We start from the raw sequence: 21,016 nt of genomic DNA on the forward strand, positions 1-21,016 counted from the left end.
CGGCGGCCGGGCCGGGCCGGGCCGGGCCGGGCCGGGCCGGGAGGGCCCGGCCCTCAGGCCCCGGTTTCAGGCCCTGCCCTTCCCCTCTCCCGCCGGGCACGACCAGGCCCCCCGGTGCCCCTCGGCGCGGGGAGACGGCCGCTGAAGCACGGCCGCGGGGCACCCGGCAGCGGAGGGGCGGAGCGACGCCTGCCCGGCCGTGTCCCCGCTGAGCCCGCTCCCGAAGGCGGACCGCGCCCCCTCCGCCCGGGCTCGGCCGCAGCCGCCACAGAGCCACGGGGCGGGAAAAGAGGGCGGCAACGTCCTCCTGCCCCCTCCCCGCAGCTGTTCATACGTCCGTTAATGAGGTCTCACCTCCGTCTTCTTTCCAGGCCAGCGTGGCCCCGTTGTCTCAGCGTGTCCTCACACTGGTGCTCCAGTCCCCTGCTCATCATCTCAGCCCTCCCCTGCTCTCAGTCTGGTAGCTCCGCAACCCTCTGGTACTGGGGAGCCCAGAACTGGACACAATACTCCAGGTGTGGCCTCACCAGGGCTGAGCAGAGTGGGAGGATCACCTCGCTTGACCTGCTGGCAACACTTCCGAATGCAGCCCAGCAACCCCATTGGCCTTCTTGGCCACAAGGGCACATTACTGACTCACAGTCAGCCTGCTGCCCACCAGGACTCCCAGGTCCCTCTCTGCAGAGCAGCTCTCTAGCAAGTCAGCCCCAGACTGTACTGGTGCTTGGCATTATTCCTCCCTAGGTGCAGGACCCTGCACTTGCACTTGTTGAACTTCATGAGGTTCCTCCCAGCCCACCTCCCCAACCTGTCCAGGTACCTCTGAATGGCAGCACAGCCTCTAGGGGGTCAGCCACTCCTCCCAGCTTTGTGCCATCAGCAAACTTGCTGAGGGTGCACTCCATTCCTTCATCCAGGTCGTTCATGAATAAGTTGGAAAACTCTGGACCCATTACTGACCCCTGGGTGACACCGGTGGCTACAGGCCTCCAACTAGACTCCGCGCCACTGAGCACAACCCTCTGAGCTCTGCCTTCCAGCCAATTATCAATCTACCTCACCACCCATCTAGGCTGCACTTCCTGAGCTTATCTATGAGGATGTCATGGGAAACAGTGTCAAAAGCCTTGCTGAAGTCAGGGTAGATCACATCCACCGCTCTCCCCTCATCTACCCAGCTAGTCACCTCATCCCAGAAGGCTATCAGATGGGTTATGCATGATTTCTCCTCGGTGAATCCGTGGTGACTACTCCTGATCACCCCTTATCCTCCACATGGTTGGAGATGACCTCCAGGATGAGATTCTCCATCATCTTTCCAGGGATGAAGGTGAGACTGACTGGCCTGTAGTTGCCTGGGTCCTCTTTCTTGCCCTTTTTGAAGACTGGGATAACACAGGCTTTCTTCCAGTCCTCAGGCACCTCTCCTGTTCTTCACGACCTTTCGAAGATTATGGAGAGTGGCGTAACAATAACATCACCCAGCTCCTTCAGCACGCGTGGGTGCATTCCATCAGGGCCCATGGCTTTGTGGATGTTGAGTTTGCTTAGATGATCTCTGACCCAATCCCCTTAGACCAAGGGAAAGTCCTCCTTTCTCCGGATTTCCTCTCTCATCTCCAGGGCTTGAGACTCCTGAGGGCTGATCTTAGCCGTCCTGATCCCTGCATACTCTGACATTTTCCCCATATCCCTCCTGAGTGGCCTGTCCCTTTTTCCACATGCTGTAGAATTCTTTCTTCTGTCTGAGCTTTGCCAGGAGCTCCCTGCTCATCCATACAGGTCTCCTGCTCCCTTTGCTTGCCTTCTTACTCACAGGGATGCACCGATCTTGAGCTTGGAAGTGATGCTTGAATATTGACCAGCTGTCTTGAACCTCCCTTTCCTTCTAGGGTCCTTACCCATGGGATTCTTCCAAGTAGATCCCTGAAGAGGCCAAAGTTTGCTCTGCTGAAGTCCAGGGTCACAAGCCTACTTTTTGCCCTGCTTCCTCCTTGCAAGATCCTGAACTCCACCATATCACAATCACCGCAGCCAAGGTTGCCCCTGACCCTCACATCTCCAACTAGTCCTTCCTGATTTCATTAATACAAGGTCCAGCAGCACAACTCTCTTTGTTGGCTTAGGTCATTAATGTTGGCATTAAGGTTGGCATTGAGGTAATTAACGAAGACATTAAATACTCTTGGACCCAGTGCCTACCCAGGCGGCACTCATAACTGGCCTCTATCTGGACTTTTTCCACACTGATCACCATACTCCAGGACCAGTCATTCAGCCTGTTTTCGGTCCACCTTACTGTCCACTCATCTAACCCATACTTCATCAATTTGTCTGTGAGGAGACAGTGTTAAGCCCTAGTAAAGCCAAGGTAAACAACCTCCACTGTTCTCCTCTCATCCACCAAGTTCACCGTAAAAAGCTATCAGGCTGGTTAGGCACAAGTCTCCTATTTGTAAATTCCCTGCTGACTAGTGATGATCACCTTCCTGTCCTCCATATATCTGAAAATGTTTTTCACCTTCAGCTCCATGAGCTTCCCAGGGACTGAGAAGTGACTGGCCTGTAGTTCCCCCCCCTTTGTCACCCCGACCCTCACATCTGCAACTAATCCTTCCTGATTTGTTAATACAAGATCCAGCAGCACAACTATCTTGTTGGCTTCTCCACCACCTGTGTCAAAAAGTTGTCATCAATGCACTGCTGGAACCTCCTGAACTGTGTACCTAGCTATGTGGTCTTCCCAGCAGATTTCAGGGTGGTTGAAGTCCTCCAGGAGAACTAGGGTTTGTGACTAAGAGGTTACTTCCAGCTGTCTTAAGGCTTCATTTACCTCTTCTTCCTGATCAGGTGTCCCGCAGCAAATGCTCACAGCAGCATAAGGCACGGTAGCCTGTCCTTTGATCCTTACCCATAAGCTTGCAACTCACTCTTCTTCCACCCCTAGGCAGAGCTCCAAGTGAGAGCTGCAGCTCCTGCCCCAGAGCATCCTGGCCATGCACACCCAGTGCGGCTTCATGCCTCCACCCCACACCTCTAAATTTAGCTGGAGGCATTGCAGTGTCACAAGCACCAAGCTGCTCCTGCAAGCCTGTTCCTCCTGGCATCATCTGCTCTGACACACTTGTCTTTAAGTTTTTTTTTTTTTTTTTTTTTTTTAAGATTTCTCTTTTCCCTCCCCCTTTTTCCTTGGCTTTTGGAGACCTGGAGGAAACCTGGGTCACAGGGATGTCACTTCTCTATTGCTGCAGTCCCCACTGAGCTGCCAGAAGCTGCCTGGTCCTGGCAAAAGGCTCTGTGTTCCAGCAAAAAGGTTCCCTTCTACTCCAGGAGCATCCTAGCCCCTGCAGCTCCTCTTTCCCTTTCCTTCCCACCCACCTTCTGGCCCTTGCTCTGCTGTAGCAGTGCTGGGTGGCCCCCAAGCCCCACTACCCTCCCCAACGTGCCTTGAGGAAGAATTTCACCCCCCTGCAGGACAATTTCCCTCTAGGGCTGAGAGCACAGGGCACATCCCATCAAGGAAAGGGGCAGAGATATAGCCAAGGGCTCCTGTTTTACACATCTCTTTGTGACAGGAGTGTCTGCTGCAGCGGATGTCCTAGTTAATAACAGAGAATGGCTAGAGGGTTCTTGGGTCCTCTCCCCCCCATCCAACCATATCACTGAAACCCTCATTTCTCAATCCTGCTGTGACATCAGGAAAAATTCTCATGGAAGCAGCACTACAGCACGCAGCACTCAGATGTCTGAGAGTTACTGTACTGTTTTATGTTTTGACCCTTTTTGGCTGGAGAGGTGGGGAGGATTCAACCCCAGCACAATGGAAAGGGGGACAGACAGGTGAGCTCAGCCCGGCTGCCAGTACCATATTACAGAAGCCGTCACACCTGTATCAAAACCTGAGTTTAACGTACACAACCAATGCTACTACCATTGAAGGGGATGCAAGTGGATCCCAACAAAGCGACCAGGCTTAGATCCAGAAGCTGCTGGGGCCAGGCTCAGGCAGAGCCGAGGGAGTCACGGGTAGCTTTTCCCTTTGCTTCCGCTCCAGGCTTCGTTTCTGGATAGGGCAGGGAAAAGAGGAAAAAATTCAGTACCTGAGCATTTGAGCCACCTCACACCAGCATCCTGGGCTTTCTCCACCAGCTAGACCCAGAGCTGGTTGTGCCAGCCCTGCAGTTGCCATGCCAACAACAATGCTAAATACAGCTCAATGTCCCTTTCTTTCCATATTTATTCATTTCAAAACCACAAACCTCAGACTGCATATTCAGGGCCAGGAAAGGAGCGGAGGCATCCTGGCTCCCACCCTGCCAGGGGTGAGTTGTTTTGCAGAGCCCAGAAACCACTGTGAGCTACTCCAGGAGATGACAAAGGAGGTGCCCCCCCCCACCTCCCCACAAAATCTTACGTGGTAGAGGAAGCATTGGTGCTTTGGGAGCCTGTCCACCACCCACAGCCATGGTAACATGAGAGTATTACACCAGCACCCTAAAATTTAAGGCTAAGCCCCCACTCATCAACAGACCAGGCTGTTGTCTTCCTCAAAAATGAGGACCCTCCCAGTCCCCCAGTTTGCCCAGAGCCTGGGTTTAAACTCTGCAGTTTTCTCAGCGAAACTGTTCCTATAGCAACCCCTGCCTACGCGTGGGCTTGTGGTAGCACCACGGCCCTGGCTGCCAAACCAGTCCCCAGACATGAAAGGGGAGAGAAAGCCATCAGCTGCCCCCTCAGTGACCCCTGCAGCACCCCAACCCTCGCCCAAAAAGCTTTAAGGTCTTGGCAAGAGGCTAAGGTACAGAGTGGACAGGTTCAGCCTCATCCACAAGGTAGGATGTGACAGTGTGGGTGCTGAGAAGACTGCAAAGAGAGGTCATCTCTACCCCTAAGACCTACCTATGGCCTCACCATTGGCCATGGGCACACAAGCCTCGTATTTTGGCTTGGAGGCCTCCAGCCCAGCCAGCAGTGTCATGAAGTCAACAACGGTATCGATGTCCTGCTTGTCAGCAGTGGCCTCCCGCAAGGCGCTTACAGCACTGAGGCGGCTGAAGGATGTCAGCTCGGAGATGTTGGCCCGGAGGAAAAGAAGGATGATGTTGAGGTCATTGATGGGGCAGGTGAGCATCTTGCGGCTGAGAAGATCAAAGGCAGGCAGCATCTCATAGACAGAGAGGAACCCTTTGTCCCACTGGCAGAGCTGCAGAGCATTGTAGATGACTACAGGCATAAGGAGGACATAGACACCACCAACCGTGAGGCTGATGAGCTGGAAGACAGAGAAGAAGACCAGCTTGCAAGGGATGAGTGGGGGAACATAGGGCTCAGCTTGAAGCAGCCCTGTTTTGATGGAGCAGCTGAACTCATCCTGAAAGAAGATGTTGAGATGGAGAAAGACCAGGTAGAGACAAGTGGCAGCCAAGAACAAGAGCAGGAGAAGGTTCCTCAGGAGGTAGATGATGACCAGGGAGTGGGAGTGCTGTTTGCACACCAGGTAGCGCTCCAGCAGTGGGAACTCGAAGTACCTCTCCTGGCGAGCCCTGGAAAGAGAGCAGTGACTTGAAGCCACCCCACTACTTCACTGAAGCCACCCTGAGTGAGGATACCAAATACACCAAATACAGCACAGAGGGGCTAAAGAAGCACATCCCCATCCCACCATCTCACCTCTCATATTCCTCCCAAAATTGTTCTGGCTCAGTACTGGACTGCTGGACCTTCCTCATGTGCTGTACGAGGCGTACAGAGCGGTTGTAGGACTTGTCCAGCTCATCAATGATGAAGAGAAGATCGGAGTGAAGGGCAGGGGTGGCTGCATAGCGCCACAGCAGGTAGGGCAGGTACATGAGCACCGCCACTACCAGCAGCGAGTACGGGAAAACCTGGGTGGAGAAGACCACCCCCAGGTTAGAGAAATCATCTTAGAGTACCCCCAGGGTAGAGGGATTTTAGCGGGGGTGAGGTGCTGGACTACTTTGCTCCTGCAAGATCCATCCCCACTGCCATCATGGTGAGACCTGGTAGTGCCCAGACACCATCTTGGTGGTCCCATCCAGGCCCATCAACATACCTTGAGAACCCAAAGGGACTTGGTGACAGCATGTCCTTCAGCATCAAAGCCATGGTGGAGGAGTGAGTCCCAGCAAGCCGTGTCAGCATAGGCAGATTGCTTCCCCGTGAAGTTGGAGGGGGAGAAGCAGCTGATCTGCGAGCCTACAAATGAGGAGAGGAGATGAGCATGTGGGACAGGGCTCTTTTTGAATGTCTCTTGGAAATGCCTGTCCCCACTGCATTTTCTGGCCGTCAGAGGAGCTTTACCATCACCTCCTGAACACTTACTTCCCTTTGAGCACAGCCACGGGTTCATGGCAGCAATATTTAAGCCCAGCTAGAACCCAGTGTGAAACCTAATCCTGCAGCAGAACATTAGCCAAATCCTGTTCTGGCTTGAGGTTGAGAAACACCCAACAGCTCTATCAGTGAAGTCCTGTGTACTGCCATCACCAGCCCATCCCAGTCATCCAGGCAAGCACCAAGACAAGGAGGCACCCTGGTACAGTACAGCCCCCAGAGAGCACCATGGGGAACCCCGACACTCCACCAGCAACTCCTCTGAAACAACTCTGCTGTTGCAGTGGGAACACAAAGGAGTGCTGTAAGCAGAGCAGCCGGTGAGCAGTGGAGCACAGACAAACCAGTGCCTTTAAGATTGCTGGGGTTTTAGGATTGCTGTTTGTGTACCGTGATGGCTACCAGAAATTAGACAAAACAATAAAACCCCATCAGATTGATCAAAATCAATTAGAATCCACAATCAACTAATAGACCTGAGACAGAAAGCCTGGAAATCCCATTTTAGAGGATTTTAGCGTTCTGTCTCAGAGCATGCCCATGTGTGTGAAAACACCAAGCTTTTACAGCACCCACCACCCCCATAGACCAAATCTGTCCCAGCAACAAAATGTGATCAGTGGCTGGTGCAAACCCCCGTCCCCCACAACTCACCAGCAGAGAACTCCCGGGCAAAGGCCAGAGAGACGAGGAAGAGGGGCAGCCCCACTGCGATGAACTTCAGCATACGGTCACTTGGCAGCTCCAGACGCAAGCCCTTGGCACGGGAGCCACTGGGGTCCGGGAGGAGGGCATCCGAAAGCATATACTCAGCAGCTGTGTGTGACAGGGACATTTTTCTATCTGGGACAGGACGCACCACAGGGAAATGGAAGTTGGTGCTGCTGCCTGGAGCTCTGGTACTGTCTGAGGTGCAAGCAGCGTGGCAAGTGATTTTGTACGTCTGAAGGTATCGCATGCCAAGCACTGCCAGCCAGGCAGCTGTAAACGACAGCTTAGACAGTGCGTTAAATTGACTGATAATTACAGGGGAAGCCTTTCCCTGGTGAGGATGCAAATAGCATGCCTTGAAATAGGGAAAAAAAAAAAAAAAAAAAAAACAAACAAAAAAACAGAACACCTCGCAGTCACAGCACCACGGCCAGGAAGACAGCATTCCTGCCCAGCCACCACTTGTCCCACTGCATACCAGATCTTGGTGGTTTTACTCCCCTCTCTCATAAGCAGATGTATTTCCAGCAGCATGTTCATGGGGTGTGGGACTCCCAAGCTATTTTTGCCTCCTGTAACAAGCAAGTATGGGGCATAACCCTACTGAAAAGCCCCAGCTGAGTGGCCCCACAGGGTACAAAGAGCCCTTTCCAGCAATCCTGCACGGGCAGAGAACTAGGGCTCCTGAAGGTCCCCCAGTCCCAAGACTTGGGGACAGGCCAAGGGACAGTGGGAGCTGAGATGTCAGTGGCTGCACTACTGATGCAGAGCATAGACTGCAATTCCCCGCATGCCAGCTTTTTAATCTCTCCCTCTCACCCTCTCCAGCCTGGCACCATGGGACCAGCAGCCCACACAATCAGGGACAAGGTAGCAAGCTCCAGTGGGAGAGCAATGCAAGTAGAGGGATCTAGAAATAAGCAATATGGAAATCAGAAGGGGGTGGTGGGATGGAAAAGAGAAGGGTAGAAAAGCTCCCCCACTCTGGCAGTACGGCTGCTGCCCAAAAAGCAGGCAGCCAAAGCCCTGTGCTGACAGCACCAAGCTGGGGGAGCCCTGGGCTGCTCAGCCAAGCCGAGGCGAGGGAGTCCCCACCATGCTGCAGCTCTGAACAGTCTCTCAACAGTCAAAACCCACAGCTGCTGCCAAATTTCATTTTTGCTGCATTTTCAAACAAAAGGAGTCTCCAAATCAGAGTGCCAGGATGATAGACGGCACAGAAGGGATGAGCCAGGGAGGTCCCAAGCCAGGTGGGGTTACACCCACATGGACTCAAACCTGCCCAGGCACTGAGATCATCCCACCCTGCCCACAGACAACCACACAACCTTCACCTCCGCAGGAGATGGGTCCTTTATTACACATGGTCAAGTTCAAAACACAGACTGAGTGATGCCCAGTTTCTACCCAGATTTATCAGCATGAACAAGAGGCTCCTGAGTGCACCTAGCCACATTTCTGCTCTAAACCAGGCCTGGACTGTGGGCAAAAGTGCACACGCTGAAGCCAGCAACGCTGTTACCCATCAGATGAGGTTTCTCCCAAGCAGCAGAGACCACAGACCATATCACACCACTTGCTGCAAGGCAGACATCACTGCAGCAAGGCTAGATCCAGCACTACCATGTGCTAGAGGCACGGAGATGCACAGAACCAGTCCTGTCCTGCTGATGAGCCTCATCCTAGTTTTTATCAATGTCCAGCTCCAGCTTCCTCAATGTCCTGTGAAAGAAGACAGGTGGCTCACAAACGAGGTCTATCCACTTGCCCCCACTGGCACCCAGTGGCAGGGAGAGGCGGTGGGCATGAAGGTGCAGGGGGAGGTGGCGAGCCTTGCTCTGCTCCAGCTTCAGCCTCCTCAGGGTGATTTCAGGAAGCTTCTGCAGTGAAGACAGAGAGTGGCATGAGGACAGACCCAGCATCCCTTCCACAGTCCCACGTCAGCAGCCTGACTTCAAAACCCCAGCAGGTGCCACCAAACAGCTGGTCTTTGCAACACTCTGTGGCACAGTACCTGCCTTACCTGGGGTGCCAGCTTGTTCCAGTGTGAGTATTTGTGATCCCCCAGTATTGGACACCCCAACCCATAGGCCAGGTGAACCCGGATCTGGTGCTTCACTCCTGAGATGAAGAGGAAGAAGAGGAGAAACATCACATCTGCCACAGTGGGCATCAGCTCCACACCTGCCATCCATCCACCAGCATTCTTGCACCAGATAACCCTGTGCTGAGACCACTGGCAGCAAACTGTTACTTCCCAGAGCCTTGGCCAAGCTCTACAGCTTGTTCCTACTTCCAGGACTGCTCCTGACTGCACAGAAAGCACAGTCAGGCACAAAGCACAGAAAGCACAAAGCAGCTGGGCAGCTGTCACAATGCACAAACATGGCCAAACCTCACCTGTGATGGGCTGGAGCTCCAGCAGAGAGCAGGCAGATGAGCTAGCCAGAATGCGGTACCGTGTCACAGCACTTTCTGCACTGCGATTCTTGCGAGTTTTCAGCACCTTCCCATCCTCAGGAGACAGGCGGTAGTTTGGAGCCAGTGTCATCTGAATAATAAAGAGAGGGTGAGCCCATAGGAAAGGGAAGAAAGCATTCAAACTGTGGCTGAGATGGTGCTCACTCACCTTGTAGTGTGGCTGGTGGCTCTGCACCTCCTTCTCTACCACGGGGATTTCCACAATGCCCTCAGCAGGGTCAGGGTGCCCTACGCTAATTGCCCTGTGGAGGGAAAGCAGAGGTCTGTGGGGTGCAGCTCCAGCCCTCTGCACATCTAGGACAGGAACCCACCCTCATCTCTCTTCCCAGGAGCCAGCCCTCTAATGGGTGACCCAAATGCTCATGATCAAATACCCATTGCTTTCATAGAGCCCCACTTTCCAACATCTGCACACTGGCAATTCTCCCTTTGCTCCTCGCCAAAGACTTTTTTTTCCTACAAAACCATTCCTACCAGTATATCTTCTCCACTTGGCGAGTTTTGAAGAGGAGTCGGATCCTGTCTGCTGCCTCCTTGCTCCGTGCCAGTACCATGACACCTGTGGTCTCTTTGTCCAGCCGATGACACAGGTGCAGGGTTTCAGCTCTCATGTTTTCCAGCATCTTGGCCAAAATTGGCAGCACATCAGTGATACAGTTCGTAATTCCAGGGCCACCTGCATAACCCACAGACAGCAAGGCAATAAGGGCAGGTATTCACATCCTACTCTAGCTTAAATTAATCCCACAAAACAAGACGAATGGGCTGCAAGATATACCGGGATTCTTCTCTTAACAGTAATCAGTGAGAGACAGCACTAGGCATTTCTTCTACAGAACAAGTTGCTAAGGCAGCTCAATTCGAGCCATGATCTAAAGATGGCAAACACCCCACACCTTTCCTTGGAGCTGAAAGGAAGAAAGAAAACCACAGCACAAAAAGGACAGAGACAGAGGACCCCTCTAACACCATGACAGGTATAGCTATTCTCCCCTGTTTGGTCAGATGGGAGAACCCCCAAGCCCAAGGCCCCTTCTGAACTCACTACATGCTAAAACCAAAGCGATGACCCACACTGCGCGGGAAACATGCAAGGTATCTGCAGCCCTACAGCATAACAGCAGCGGCATTCTTTGTGTTTGGGGGTGTTTTCTACCACCTCCCAACGTGCCATTGCCCATGAGGGGGACCAGCAGACGTTTCACCCGGTGGGACGGGCACCACGCTGGCCCCGGGCGCCCCTCACCGTGCACGGGGAGGCCATAGGGCTTGTTGAGCACCACCACCTCCTCGTCCTGGTACACGGCTCCCTGCTTCAGCACTCTGGCCAACACGTTGGGGTGCACCCGCTGCAGCGCGGCCAGCTCTCGGGCCCGTCTCCGCGCCGGGTTCCCGGGCACCTGCGGGGGACGAGAGGCAGGCGGCGGGACGACGGCTCCCGGCGGTCGCTGCTGGGCACCCCGCGGAGCGAGGGGAGCAACGCCCCCGGCCCGACCGCGCTCACCTCCCGCTTCTTCTTCTCCTCCTCCTCCTCCCTCCGCCGCGCCCGCAGCCGCCCCGCCAGCCGCTCCGCCCCCGCCGCCCGCCCGCAGACGGAGCGCGCGGCCCGGCACAGGGCGGCCACTCGCCGGCGCCACAGCGCCCCGCCGCTCGCCGCCATTTTCCTCTCCTCCCCCTTCGCCCTTCCGGCCAATGGCGGCGGCGCGGAAGGCGGCCCCTCGGCCTCCTCACCCAACGGGAAAAGGCGGAAGGAGATGAGCGACAAGGCGCACCGCCAATGGAAAAGGGCAGTGCCGCCCTCCCGTCCCGCCCCTTCGGCCGTTTGAAGGCGGGCGGCGGTTGGGGACCGGCAACGGCTGCGGCGCGAGGACGGGAGCAGCTGGGGGGCGGCAGGTATCGGGCCGGGGGGTGGCCGGGCCGTCGTGCCGTGCCGTGCCGTGCCGTGCCGTGCCGTGCCCCGCCTTCCGCAGTGCGTGGGGAGGCCTCGGTACCTCAAGCCCGGGGCTGCCACACCGCGGGGGGGCTGCTCTGAGGAGGCCAACCCGCGCCCCACTCCTTTCCCCCCCGCTCGTGCCCCTCCACAGGCCGCGACACAGCAGCACTTTACCCAAATTAACGGAAATTTATCAAACTCGCAACAGGAAATGGAAAGAAAAAAGGCGAACATCCCTTCAGGAGTCACTGGTTGGTGAGGCGAGCTCCGGGCCTCCAGTGGTGCAGAGCCGCTTGGCAGCCCGCTCAGCAGCCTGGCTGCGGCCCCTCCGCAGGCAGTGCTGGATGCGGGACTCCAGCCCCTCACACTTGGGCCGCTCCAGTAAGGGCTTGTATGTACGGGCTTTGACGCCTTCCATGAAGCTGCTGGCCTGGTTTTGCACTGGAGGTTTCAGATCTCCCCAAAGGACAGTAGCAGTGACATCCCCTGGTCCTGCAACATAAGTGAAGAAATAGCTGTACTTTCAAACATCTGTTTGATTATCCCCTTGTTTATTTATTTTTTAAACCCGTTAATACTATCCCTATATAATTTCTGCCATCTTTTTACCTTTCCCTGCAGCCACAGGAGCAGCATCCAGGCCTTGTAACATGTTATGCAGCACTTGAGTTTTGACTGCGTGGCTGGCCCAGAGCTGCTGCAGGTGGGTAACATTGAACTCCTGTACCTCCCGGTCATAGATCCACTGAATGTTCTCAAACTCACAGTCATACAGGACCAGGGGAAACTCCACAGCCATGCTAGGGAAAAGGAGAGAAAGTGTTACAAACAGATGGCTAAGGGTTTGGAGGCATGCTAGAGAGGGCCTGCAATAAAAAAGGATCACAAGGCTAATGCAACAGCACAACAGCTGGCTCTTTCTGCTAACAACAGTACTGCCTCTCACAAAACTGCTTTTTTTGATATATATTTTTTTTAACCAAATAACTAGGGCTAAAACCATCAATAACTTGTCTGAGTAAAGCAGTAACAAGAAAAGGTGATCTTTAACACTATCTCAGAGAGAGGCCACTGGCAGCTTGCTTCCTTCCTGTACAAGATGGCTTTGCAGGCTGGCAGAAGAGGGCTTTGCCACCAGTGCTTCGCACACAGTGGTCTCTGAGAAGCAGCCTAGGAGGTTTCCTGAGCTGTCCATACCTGTACTGTGGTTTTCGGGGATTCTTCTCTACATCCAGCAGCTCATCAATGATTTCTGGGCTCTCCATCCTCTGTCCGATCAGGAAAAGGATGGCCATCATGCAGCGCACTTGGTGGTAGAGGAATGCTTGTCCTGTCACCTCAAACTGGCATAGTCGAAAAGGGTCCTGCAGCCCAGCTTCAGCTCCCCTGTCCACCCACATCACCTGGGCGCTGAGAATTGTTCTCTGGAAGTTGATCACACCGTTGGCCACGTCCATTTTACACAGGTTACGGAAATCATGTGTCCCCACATACCTCTGGGCGGCAGAGTGCATGAGGGCCACATCAAGGTCCGCGCAGGGAAAGAAGTAGCGGTAGGTCCTCCTGAGGCAGCTGAACCGGGCGCTGAAGTCAGGCTCCACAGGGGACCAGGCCAGCACGCGGATATCTGGTGGGAGCACCCTGTTCAGAATATGGGTGTAGCAGAGCTCTTCCTCTGATTTACTGTTTTTCCCTTCTGAGTTACCCTTGCAACCATTTAGTTTCTTCCCCTCTGACAGGTTTGAGCGGAGATCCAGGGAAATCACCTGCAAAATTAGGAAAACTGGGATTAGGTAGTGGATGGGTGTACTTTGCATGTAAAGCCAAGTCTTCCTACACCTCTGCCTTACATTTTGGTAGAAATTCAGGATCTCCTACAGAGGAAGGTATCTTAAATTGGTCTGTCTTACCACTCCTTCCTGTGGGTAAAACTGCAAGTGCCTCTACTGAGCTTCCTACCAGATGCTACAGATTCCTTTAATAAAACAGAGAAACTTGCAAACTGCCTACATAGCAGAGACCTACATGGTCTCTAAATGGCTTCAGTTTTAATCAGTCTGCAAGATACACATGTGCTTTTTTTTTTTTTTTTTTTTTTTTTTTTAACTCCTCCCACCTCCCCCACACTGGAGATCATGACTTGCACCCACTAACAGTTCAACTGGCTGAGAAATCTAGCATGGGAACAGGTGAATTAACACTTGCAGGTTTGTAAGCGCATCAAGCAGCACATGTAAAGGTGGTCCATGCCTTTATTTCATGTGGTTTGCTTTGTGACCTAGAGCAGATGAGTGGTGCAGGTTAAAACCATCCCAGCAAAGCAAAAGCTAAGCACAATCTGCTCTCAGAGCACAAGCAGGAGGAGGAAGAGGAGGAAAGCAAAGCCACCCTAAAGCTCTGATGGCAGCATGCGGAGGCTGTGCCTTCCCGATGGCTCCCTGCCACCATGTGGGCCAGCTGCTCCCCTCCCTCCAGCTCCCACTCCCACGCTCCCTTCCGCTGGCTGCAGCTCTCCTCAGACCCTTCTGCACGGGAATTCAGCTTTCTCAGTCTGTGGGAAGCCATCCAGTTATTATTTTTGCTGTGTTAGTGAGTTAACTCAGCTAAGAGGGGTCTGCCAAGCATTGCAATTGGCACAGGAAGAGCAAAATGTTCATGTGGGGAAGAAGGGGCATCTCCCCTTTTTGGCAGTGCTGAGCTGTTCTAATAGCTGCCCTGGCTCAGGAAATGGCAGCCTAAAGTGCATTTTATCCTCCCCTGAAAACAACAGCACTAATAATCTATTAGTGTCTGAAAAAGTTCTTTAAAAACAAATCCAATCTGCACTGCCATGTACTGAGCACCAAGCTCATCACCATTCATCACTAATCCCATAGAATCTCCATCCCGAGCTCCCCACACTGGAGCTTGTGAATCCATCCTGACCTGCCCAAAGGCACTGACTCCTTTGTCTGTCCGCCCACAGCGGTGATAGTTGGAGGTCTGTCTGTCATCTACCAGACGCGTCTTCTTCAAGGCTTCGAACAACTTCTCTTCAATTGTGTTGCTGGTGTTCTCCTGGCTGGCAAAGCCTTGGTACCCCCAGCCGAGGTAAGCAATCTTCAGTGCCACGTGCCTGCGGCTGTAGGCGCTGAAATCAAATGGTCGCTGCTGCTGCTTCCTGTGTTTCCTGGAGGCTGAAACAGTGTCTTTTGCCACAGTGCTCTCCTTGCCCTCAAACAGCTTTTCCTGCAGTCGCTTCACCTCCTCCTCCAAGTCCTGCACCCTCTTCAGGAGCTGCTCTCGATCAGTAGCCCCACTCCCATCTGCCATAGTGAGTGCGTCCCTTGGAGTTTTAATCAGTAGCTGGTAGCTCCTCAGGTCCTGCAGAGAAAGGAGAAAATCTGTGTTTCTGCCTTTTTGTGCAGTTTTTATTACACGTGTGCCTGTAGGCTTTCTGTAAAGGAATTATCTATGTAATTACGCTTTTGTCTCTTTTTCATCATTCAGTGTTCCTAGCAGCATGTGGGAACAGTCAAGGTGCTTGGCTGGGGCAATTTTATCTTACTTGAGGTTCCAAATCTCTTTGGCACTTTTAATCACTCGTCTTCCTCCAGCCACCGCTGTCAGACCAGCTCTGCTCCAGCAGCCCAGCACGGCAGCAGCACATTCCCACATTTCCTGTGCAAAGCTGTCACGGAGCAGTTCCCGTTCTCGCCGTGTGCTCAGCTAGCATCAACACTTCAGACAGCCTGCTAACAGCTACCAGTCATCTCGCAGCACCATCTGCTCTAACATTTCATAATGGTATCGCTGCTACACGATTGAAACTTGCATTTCCAAACCTGTTTAATGGCATAAAGATAGCCCCAAACCTGCACACTAAATGTGAACAGTGTCCACGTCCCTTTTGCAGCCAGTCTTTAGTCTCACCTCAACCAGACCCCCCACAACTCAGCCTGGAGCTCTGCCTTTAGGCTGTAATGGTCAACATCTAAATGAACATCTTTTCCTCATCTGTGGAAATAAAACACCCTTTATTTGATGTCCCTAGATTTAATCATGACTAGGTATGGTGTTTTTGAAAGAACATAGTGGTTTGCATAAAGGGAGAATCATTAATACCTCTGACAAGGCTTACAGCCACAGAGCAAAGTGAATCTGCCCTGTGTTTTTATCCAGTCTCACACTGATACTTCATATGCAGTGCCATAGTTTGCAGTAGACTTGTATATAGTTAGGGACTCCTCTGTGTAACTGGAGCCTAGATTGACACCCATAAACTTGAGAAGCTTCAGGGTGGCCAAGAGTCCGAGACTCTTTCTCAGAGCCCCTTTTTACATGTCTTCATCCAACTTGGATGCACTGCAAGACATAAACTGCAAGTTTATTTTTGCAGGATCCAGCCAGCCCAGCAGAAACCATGGAGAACACACAGGGAGCAGAAAGGTATAGATGGGCCACTCTGAGCTATGAGGAGCAGCATGGCAGCAGTGAGAGCTGGAGAGTACCCCCCCGCTGTGACCCCTACACTGTGGCCACGGGGCTGAAGCCAGCCCTTCCTGCATTTGCAGAGCCCCCTGCTGCACCGTGGTCCCCTGGGAACTCAAGAAGGCTGGCAATGAAGAGGAAGGTGCTGAGGCGGAGACCTGATGGAGGAGTTGAGGTCTCTGATGAGTCAGTCATCAGCACATGGGACACCAGTGATGAGGTCTGGAGCCTGAGACAGAAAATGTGTCAGCTGAGCACTGGCCCAGAAGACAGCCTTTCTGAGGGAGAAATTGAGACAAGCAGCAGCTCCCTTGAAGAGTCCTCCCTGGAGCCTCACTGTCACCAACAGACCCCTGGGGATGGTCCCCCCTTTCTTCTCAGGGTCCTCCAGGGCTCTCCCACCTCTCAGTACACAGCCACAGCAGGACCGCCCAAGTCCTTCATTCCACCAAGGTTAGAAGCACTGGGCCGAAACCGTGGCAAAACCGATCGGGTTGCCAAGTACTTTGAATACAAGCGAGAGTGGGAGAGGTTCCATGTGCCAGGCGAGGACCAGCGGAAGGATTTGCGCTGGGGCATTCGGGAGCAGATGCTCGACCGGCCTGGCCTCCCCAGCAGGCCACAGCGCACCTGCGTCCCCAATGCCTACATGGTGCCCACAGAGAAGAAGAGAGCTGCCCTGCGCTGGGAGGTGCGCTGGGACCTGGCCAACGGCCTCATCCCTCGAAAAAGCACCTTTTTCTGAAGTCCTGCAGCACCCACACTCTATTCACAGATGTTTTTTCCTCCTCCAGGTCCTCAACAACTCTGAAAATCTCCTTTGTGTTTATACAAGTGTGTTGTTTATGATGTACAACTTTACCCAGCTCCTCAGGTTATGGGGTTATGAACATCTTTGCTTCTCTATTACATCATGCAAGGCTTCATGTGGAGTAACTATCAGAAAGTATAGGAAGCAGACAGGGTAAACCCATTCAAATTACAAGATTTTCATGCTCTAGAGAATAAACAATAAAATGAGGCTTGTGATTTTTGCATTGAATTGTGGCAGTTCCCCTGAATCGGTTGCTGTGTGAGCTGTTTTATTTAAGGCGTCTTGGCAATATGCTTCTTTAATAAAGCATGTGAGAAGATCTGTTATAGCTGTGTGGATTAATTAGAAAGACCACGTGGTGCAGGATTCTCCAAAAGCTCACAGTGAGCGAGTATCATCCCAGGCTTACCCTTGCACAGCCAAACTCTAAGCTCCCCCCACTTTTTTTTTTTTAACCTCATTTTAACAACGATCTCTAGGGCGTGCGTTCAGACCCTCTCCCGCGCCGTTCCGCTCCGCGCGCTCGCGCCCGCCGATTTCGGAGCGGAGACACCAAGAGCAAGGCCGAGCCCGCGCTCCTCGGCGGCTGGGCCGCGGCTGCCTCCTCCCGGCGCTGCCCGCTGCCCCCAGGGCCCTCGCCCGCACCCACCCTAGGGCCGCCCCTACCTGCACTGCTGCCGCTATCGGTACCGGTGCCGGTGCCGGTGCCGCTGACCCGGAAGCGCCCGCCCGGGGTTAACCGCCCCGCCCGCCCCGTGAATGTTCACGAGAATGGAATATTCATACAGCTCCCTCCCGGGGGCGGGGCTGACACCGGGCTGAACTTAAAACCCAGAAATCCCAACCCGGTTAAAGTCCAGCCCAGGTCTGGAAAGTCCTTTGCATTTCTTCTCCCCATCCCGCTCTCTCCCCCCCTCCCCCCCTTTTTTTTTTCCCTCTTTGTTGGCCTTTTTTCCTGGTGCAGGACCGTCTGGTATTCCAGAACGAGGCAGAGCTGGCTCTGTCCCCAAAAGGGTTTTATTTACCCTAATTCATCCCAGCCCTTTCATTATTCACCAAAAGGGTGGCATACACCTCAGCAGCTGCCCAACCTTCCCATTCTGCAAAGGACACATGAAGATCTACAAACCAACCTGACTTTCCATTTTGATTACATTTTCACTCTGCACTGAGCTGAGACAAGGGCTGGGGCCAACCAGGGGCACACGCACAGCTGAGGCATGACTTAGGGCTCGCTGTGAGGCTGATGGCTCCATGGCCATGAACCCAAAGTGAGGACATTGCCACCTGACCCTTACTCGGACCACAACCCTTCTGTGGCATGGTGTACCTGGTCAGGGCACCACAACCCAAGCTGCGCCACCACAAGCTGGCTGCGGCATTGCAGTCCAGCTGTGTTATTGCAACCCAGATGTGTGGCTGTGATCCAGCTGTGCCATCCCATTCCAGCCATGCACTTGCATTACACCAATGCTCCCATGATCCAGATGTGCTGTTACAACCCAGATGTGCTAGTGCAATCCAGCTGTGCATTTGCAATTGCCTATCTATGCCATTTTAACAGACATCCAACCGTGATCCAGCTATGGCACTGATCCAGCAGTGACATTGCAGTCCAGCCATGTCACTGCAATCCAGCTGTGCTTCTGTGATCCAGCTGTCCTACTTCAATCCTTCCACGTCATTGCCACCCAGATGTGCTGTTGTCACCCAGCTGTGCCACTACAGTACCACTCCACCCTGCTCTGGTGCAGCATGGCATAGGGGTTCCTGATGTCCTTGGGGTGCCACTGGATGACAGGGGACTGTGGCAATAGCCACCATTGCCACCCAGCTCCCTGTCACCCTGCAGGGGGAGAGAAGAAGCAGTGTGGAGACAGTGACACAGCACATTGGGGGAGACAGAGGATGCTCATTAATTTCTGTCTAAGCACTGCACATAGCTGCCAGCAGCTGATAGTGAAGTGGGCAGCAAGTTGAGGGGATGAGGGTGTTTGGGTGGGGATAAGGATGGTCAGGACAGACAGTGATGCTCAGGAGGGATGAGAAGGTTTGAAATGGCCAAGGACAGTTACTAAGGATGAGGGTGTTAAGGAAGGTGGAGGAGCCTGAGGACAAAGACAGCTGGGAGGGCTGAAGATGGTGGAGAAGGATGAGAATGCTCAGGAGGTGTGAGGAACCTGGGGACAACATTAGTTGGGGAAGACAAGGATGCTGGGGAGGGCAAAGGCACAGGAGAGGAGGGACACCCACCTGCCTTGGTGCCACCCACCCTCTGCACAGGGTTTTTGCTAGTGGAAAGCTCATTTTGGGGTAGAAAATGAAAAAAAGCTGGATTTTACCTCAGCCAAGGGGACTCTGGCATTGCCACTGTGCTCCTGTCCCTCCTACCCTTTGCAAAGGGACAAGGCCCTGAGCTCCCTGGCCCAAGAGCTGCCCCCTGCCAAAATCCACCCCCACTCACCTCTGCCTGTCACAGGAGTGCTGTGCACTTGGTCCAGCTCTGAGTAAGGACACACAGCCTGTGAGACATCTCCCTGGTGTCTCCTAGGTGTCCTCCCCCTTCTCCAGTGCCCCATACCCACCTTGCTTGCAGATGTAGTTCTAGAGCACTGGCAAAGGGGTGCTGGGCTCGGGAACCCCAGGGTTCCCCCTGTGAAGGTCGCTGCAGCCGGGGAACATCACGGGGCAGAGGCTTGGTAGCTCCAAGGACAGGGCTGTCAGGGCTGGGCATCCACGGATGCTGAGCCCCTTGCCCCCTGCACCCCAGGCTCTGTCTGTTCCCTGGTCCCTGCTGCCTGCAGAGAGGGTCTGGTGGCACAGAAGGTGACCAAGGGTATGTGTGTGTGTCCCCTGTGGCTTCAGGGAGACCTAGGCACGAGGTGGGGATCTCAGGCACCCTTTCAAGTTCCATAGGATGGGTCAGGTGCAGCATTCTGGGAGTGGGCACCTGGAGGCAAGCCTGACACTCTGGGAAATGGGCATCTAGGGCTGGTGACAGAGATGATACGCTTGTACTCTGCTGCTGCTTACCAGGGTGGCATGGCAGTGGTGGAAGCCCCATCACCTCCTGCTTGTGCTGAAACCTGGGCGGCTTCTCATTGCTGTGGGAATAAAAATGTTGGTTTTGCAGAGTTACATTGTTTAAAGGTAAGGAATGTGGTATTGAGATATGCTTGCAGTGATAAGAAAATTTAGCAGGCGACCTTGTAAAATGCAGACAATCAGACTCCTTAGAACAATTAGGTGAAAATCACGGTGTCAAGTTGGATAAGTGAAGAAACGTTACCACTTCAAACAGTAAAAAAGTCAAAAGAAATCAGAAATTTAACTGAAGGCCATGCATTGTCTGTGAAGCATCAGATAGATTGTGAACCTGGATTACCCACTCAGTGGGGAAATGGGAGGGTCCTGTCATCATCAAAAAGTATATAAACTGTGTTTTGGAACTAGTAGGTGTGCTCTCCTGCCATTGCAATCGCACATAAATTACTACTTCACTGAGATCCTCGCCTAAGTCTAAGTTACTGGCTACAGAGTGTTTCTCACACTGCTGCCTCAGCACCCTGCAGGCCCAGTAGCCCTGATATGCAGCTGTCTCATTTGCAGGGTCGAGCTGCTCTGGGGGTGTTATAAATGAGGTCTCAACTCAATCTGAATTTTGTAATATTTATAAAAGGAATATTTCTAAAAGGTATAAAAGGCAAGTAAACAGAGCTGGGTGTGCAGGGAGTCTACGCTCCACCAACACGCACACACAAACATCAAACATTCTAAATATACAGAACATTGCTTTACATACTAAACGCAAGCATGCCTATACATACGTACAATCAGGAAAGGTAACAAACAATCCTTTAAGTTCCATAACTTACTAAAATCGAGTACGCCTACACATATTCACGATCAGAAAAGGTAACAAACGATCCTTTAAGTTCCATGACTTAAGTCTCCATTTTCCATTCCCTTTGAACAATATGTCTTGCTTTAAGTTGTCAAGCAACTCAGTCTTCAGGCCTTATGTATCCCCTTCTTCCCAGATCGAAGAAAAGCATATCCACCTCCTTTTCAAGGCCAATAGGGCCTGGGTCAAAAGGCACGTCCAGGTCAGCAGGGGGCATAACAGCAAAAGCCTTCGATGGCTGCAGCAGCAGAGGGGCCCATGGCGTAGCAGTCAGATCAGCAAAGGAGCCCGCAGCTCCCTCACTGTCTGGCAAACCACATGCTTCTGACTGTGGCCCCACACGGCTCTT

General features: G+C 53.1%; 4 protein-coding genes across 6 annotated transcripts; 1 reads left to right on the forward strand and 3 right to left on the reverse strand.

Annotated features, from left to right (window-relative positions):
* Positions 1 to 3,917: 3,917 nt before the first annotated feature.
* PANX3 (pannexin 3) lies at positions 3,918 to 8,284 on the reverse strand. The gene is made up of 5 exons (XM_082777830.1): positions 7,009 to 8,284; positions 6,074 to 6,216; positions 5,671 to 5,885; positions 4,900 to 5,543; positions 3,918 to 4,063 (listed from the first exon to the last, which is right to left on the reverse strand). The coding sequence occupies exons 1-5, from the start codon at positions 7,508 to 7,510 to the stop codon at positions 4,002 to 4,004; spliced, it is 1,566 nt and encodes a 521-aa protein (XP_082633956.1). The 5' UTR covers positions 7,511 to 8,284; the 3' UTR covers positions 3,918 to 4,001.
* Positions 8,285 to 8,402: 118 nt separating this feature from the next.
* Positions 8,403 to 11,239, reverse strand: RPUSD4 (RNA pseudouridine synthase D4). Its single transcript, XM_082777833.1, has 7 exons — positions 11,051 to 11,239; positions 10,793 to 10,946; positions 10,021 to 10,222; positions 9,695 to 9,788; positions 9,466 to 9,616; positions 9,089 to 9,186; positions 8,403 to 8,945 (listed from the first exon to the last, which is right to left on the reverse strand). The coding sequence occupies exons 1-7, from the start codon at positions 11,204 to 11,206 to the stop codon at positions 8,748 to 8,750; spliced, it is 1,053 nt and encodes a 350-aa protein (XP_082633959.1). The 5' UTR covers positions 11,207 to 11,239; the 3' UTR covers positions 8,403 to 8,747.
* A 126-nt stretch (positions 11,240 to 11,365) lies between these two features.
* Positions 11,366 to 16,698, forward strand: HYLS1 (HYLS1 centriolar and ciliogenesis associated). Of its 2 annotated transcripts, XM_082777835.1 has the most exons (5): positions 11,366 to 11,439; positions 12,101 to 12,182; positions 14,445 to 14,569; positions 15,858 to 15,907; positions 16,033 to 16,698. In XM_082777835.1, the coding sequence occupies exon 5, from the start codon at positions 16,080 to 16,082 to the stop codon at positions 16,692 to 16,694; it is 615 nt and encodes a 204-aa protein (XP_082633961.1). In that variant the 5' UTR covers positions 11,366 to 11,439; positions 12,101 to 12,182; positions 14,445 to 14,569; positions 15,858 to 15,907; positions 16,033 to 16,079; the 3' UTR covers positions 16,695 to 16,698. The 2 variants fall into 2 exon arrangements, with proteins under 2 accessions (XP_082633961.1, XP_082633960.1); XM_082777834.1 differs by having other exon boundaries at positions 15,858 to 16,698.
* Positions 11,449 to 19,872, reverse strand: PUS3 (pseudouridine synthase 3). Of its 2 annotated transcripts, none has more exons than XM_082777832.1 (5): positions 19,797 to 19,872; positions 14,405 to 14,842; positions 12,677 to 13,245; positions 12,089 to 12,279; positions 11,449 to 11,971 (listed from the first exon to the last, which is right to left on the reverse strand). In XM_082777832.1, the coding sequence occupies exons 2-5, from the start codon at positions 14,789 to 14,791 to the stop codon at positions 11,718 to 11,720; spliced, it is 1,401 nt and encodes a 466-aa protein (XP_082633958.1). In that variant the 5' UTR covers positions 14,792 to 14,842; positions 19,797 to 19,872; the 3' UTR covers positions 11,449 to 11,717. The 2 variants fall into 2 exon arrangements, with proteins under 2 accessions (XP_082633958.1, XP_082633957.1); XM_082777831.1 differs by lacking the exon at positions 19,797 to 19,872 and adding an exon at positions 17,430 to 17,489.
* Positions 19,873 to 21,016: the final 1,144 nt, after the last annotated feature.

The sequence above is a fragment of the Aythya marila genome, assembly GCF_965140915.1.
Source record: "Aythya marila genome assembly, chromosome: 23".
Taxonomy (NCBI): domain Eukaryota; kingdom Metazoa; phylum Chordata; class Aves; order Anseriformes; family Anatidae; genus Aythya; species Aythya marila.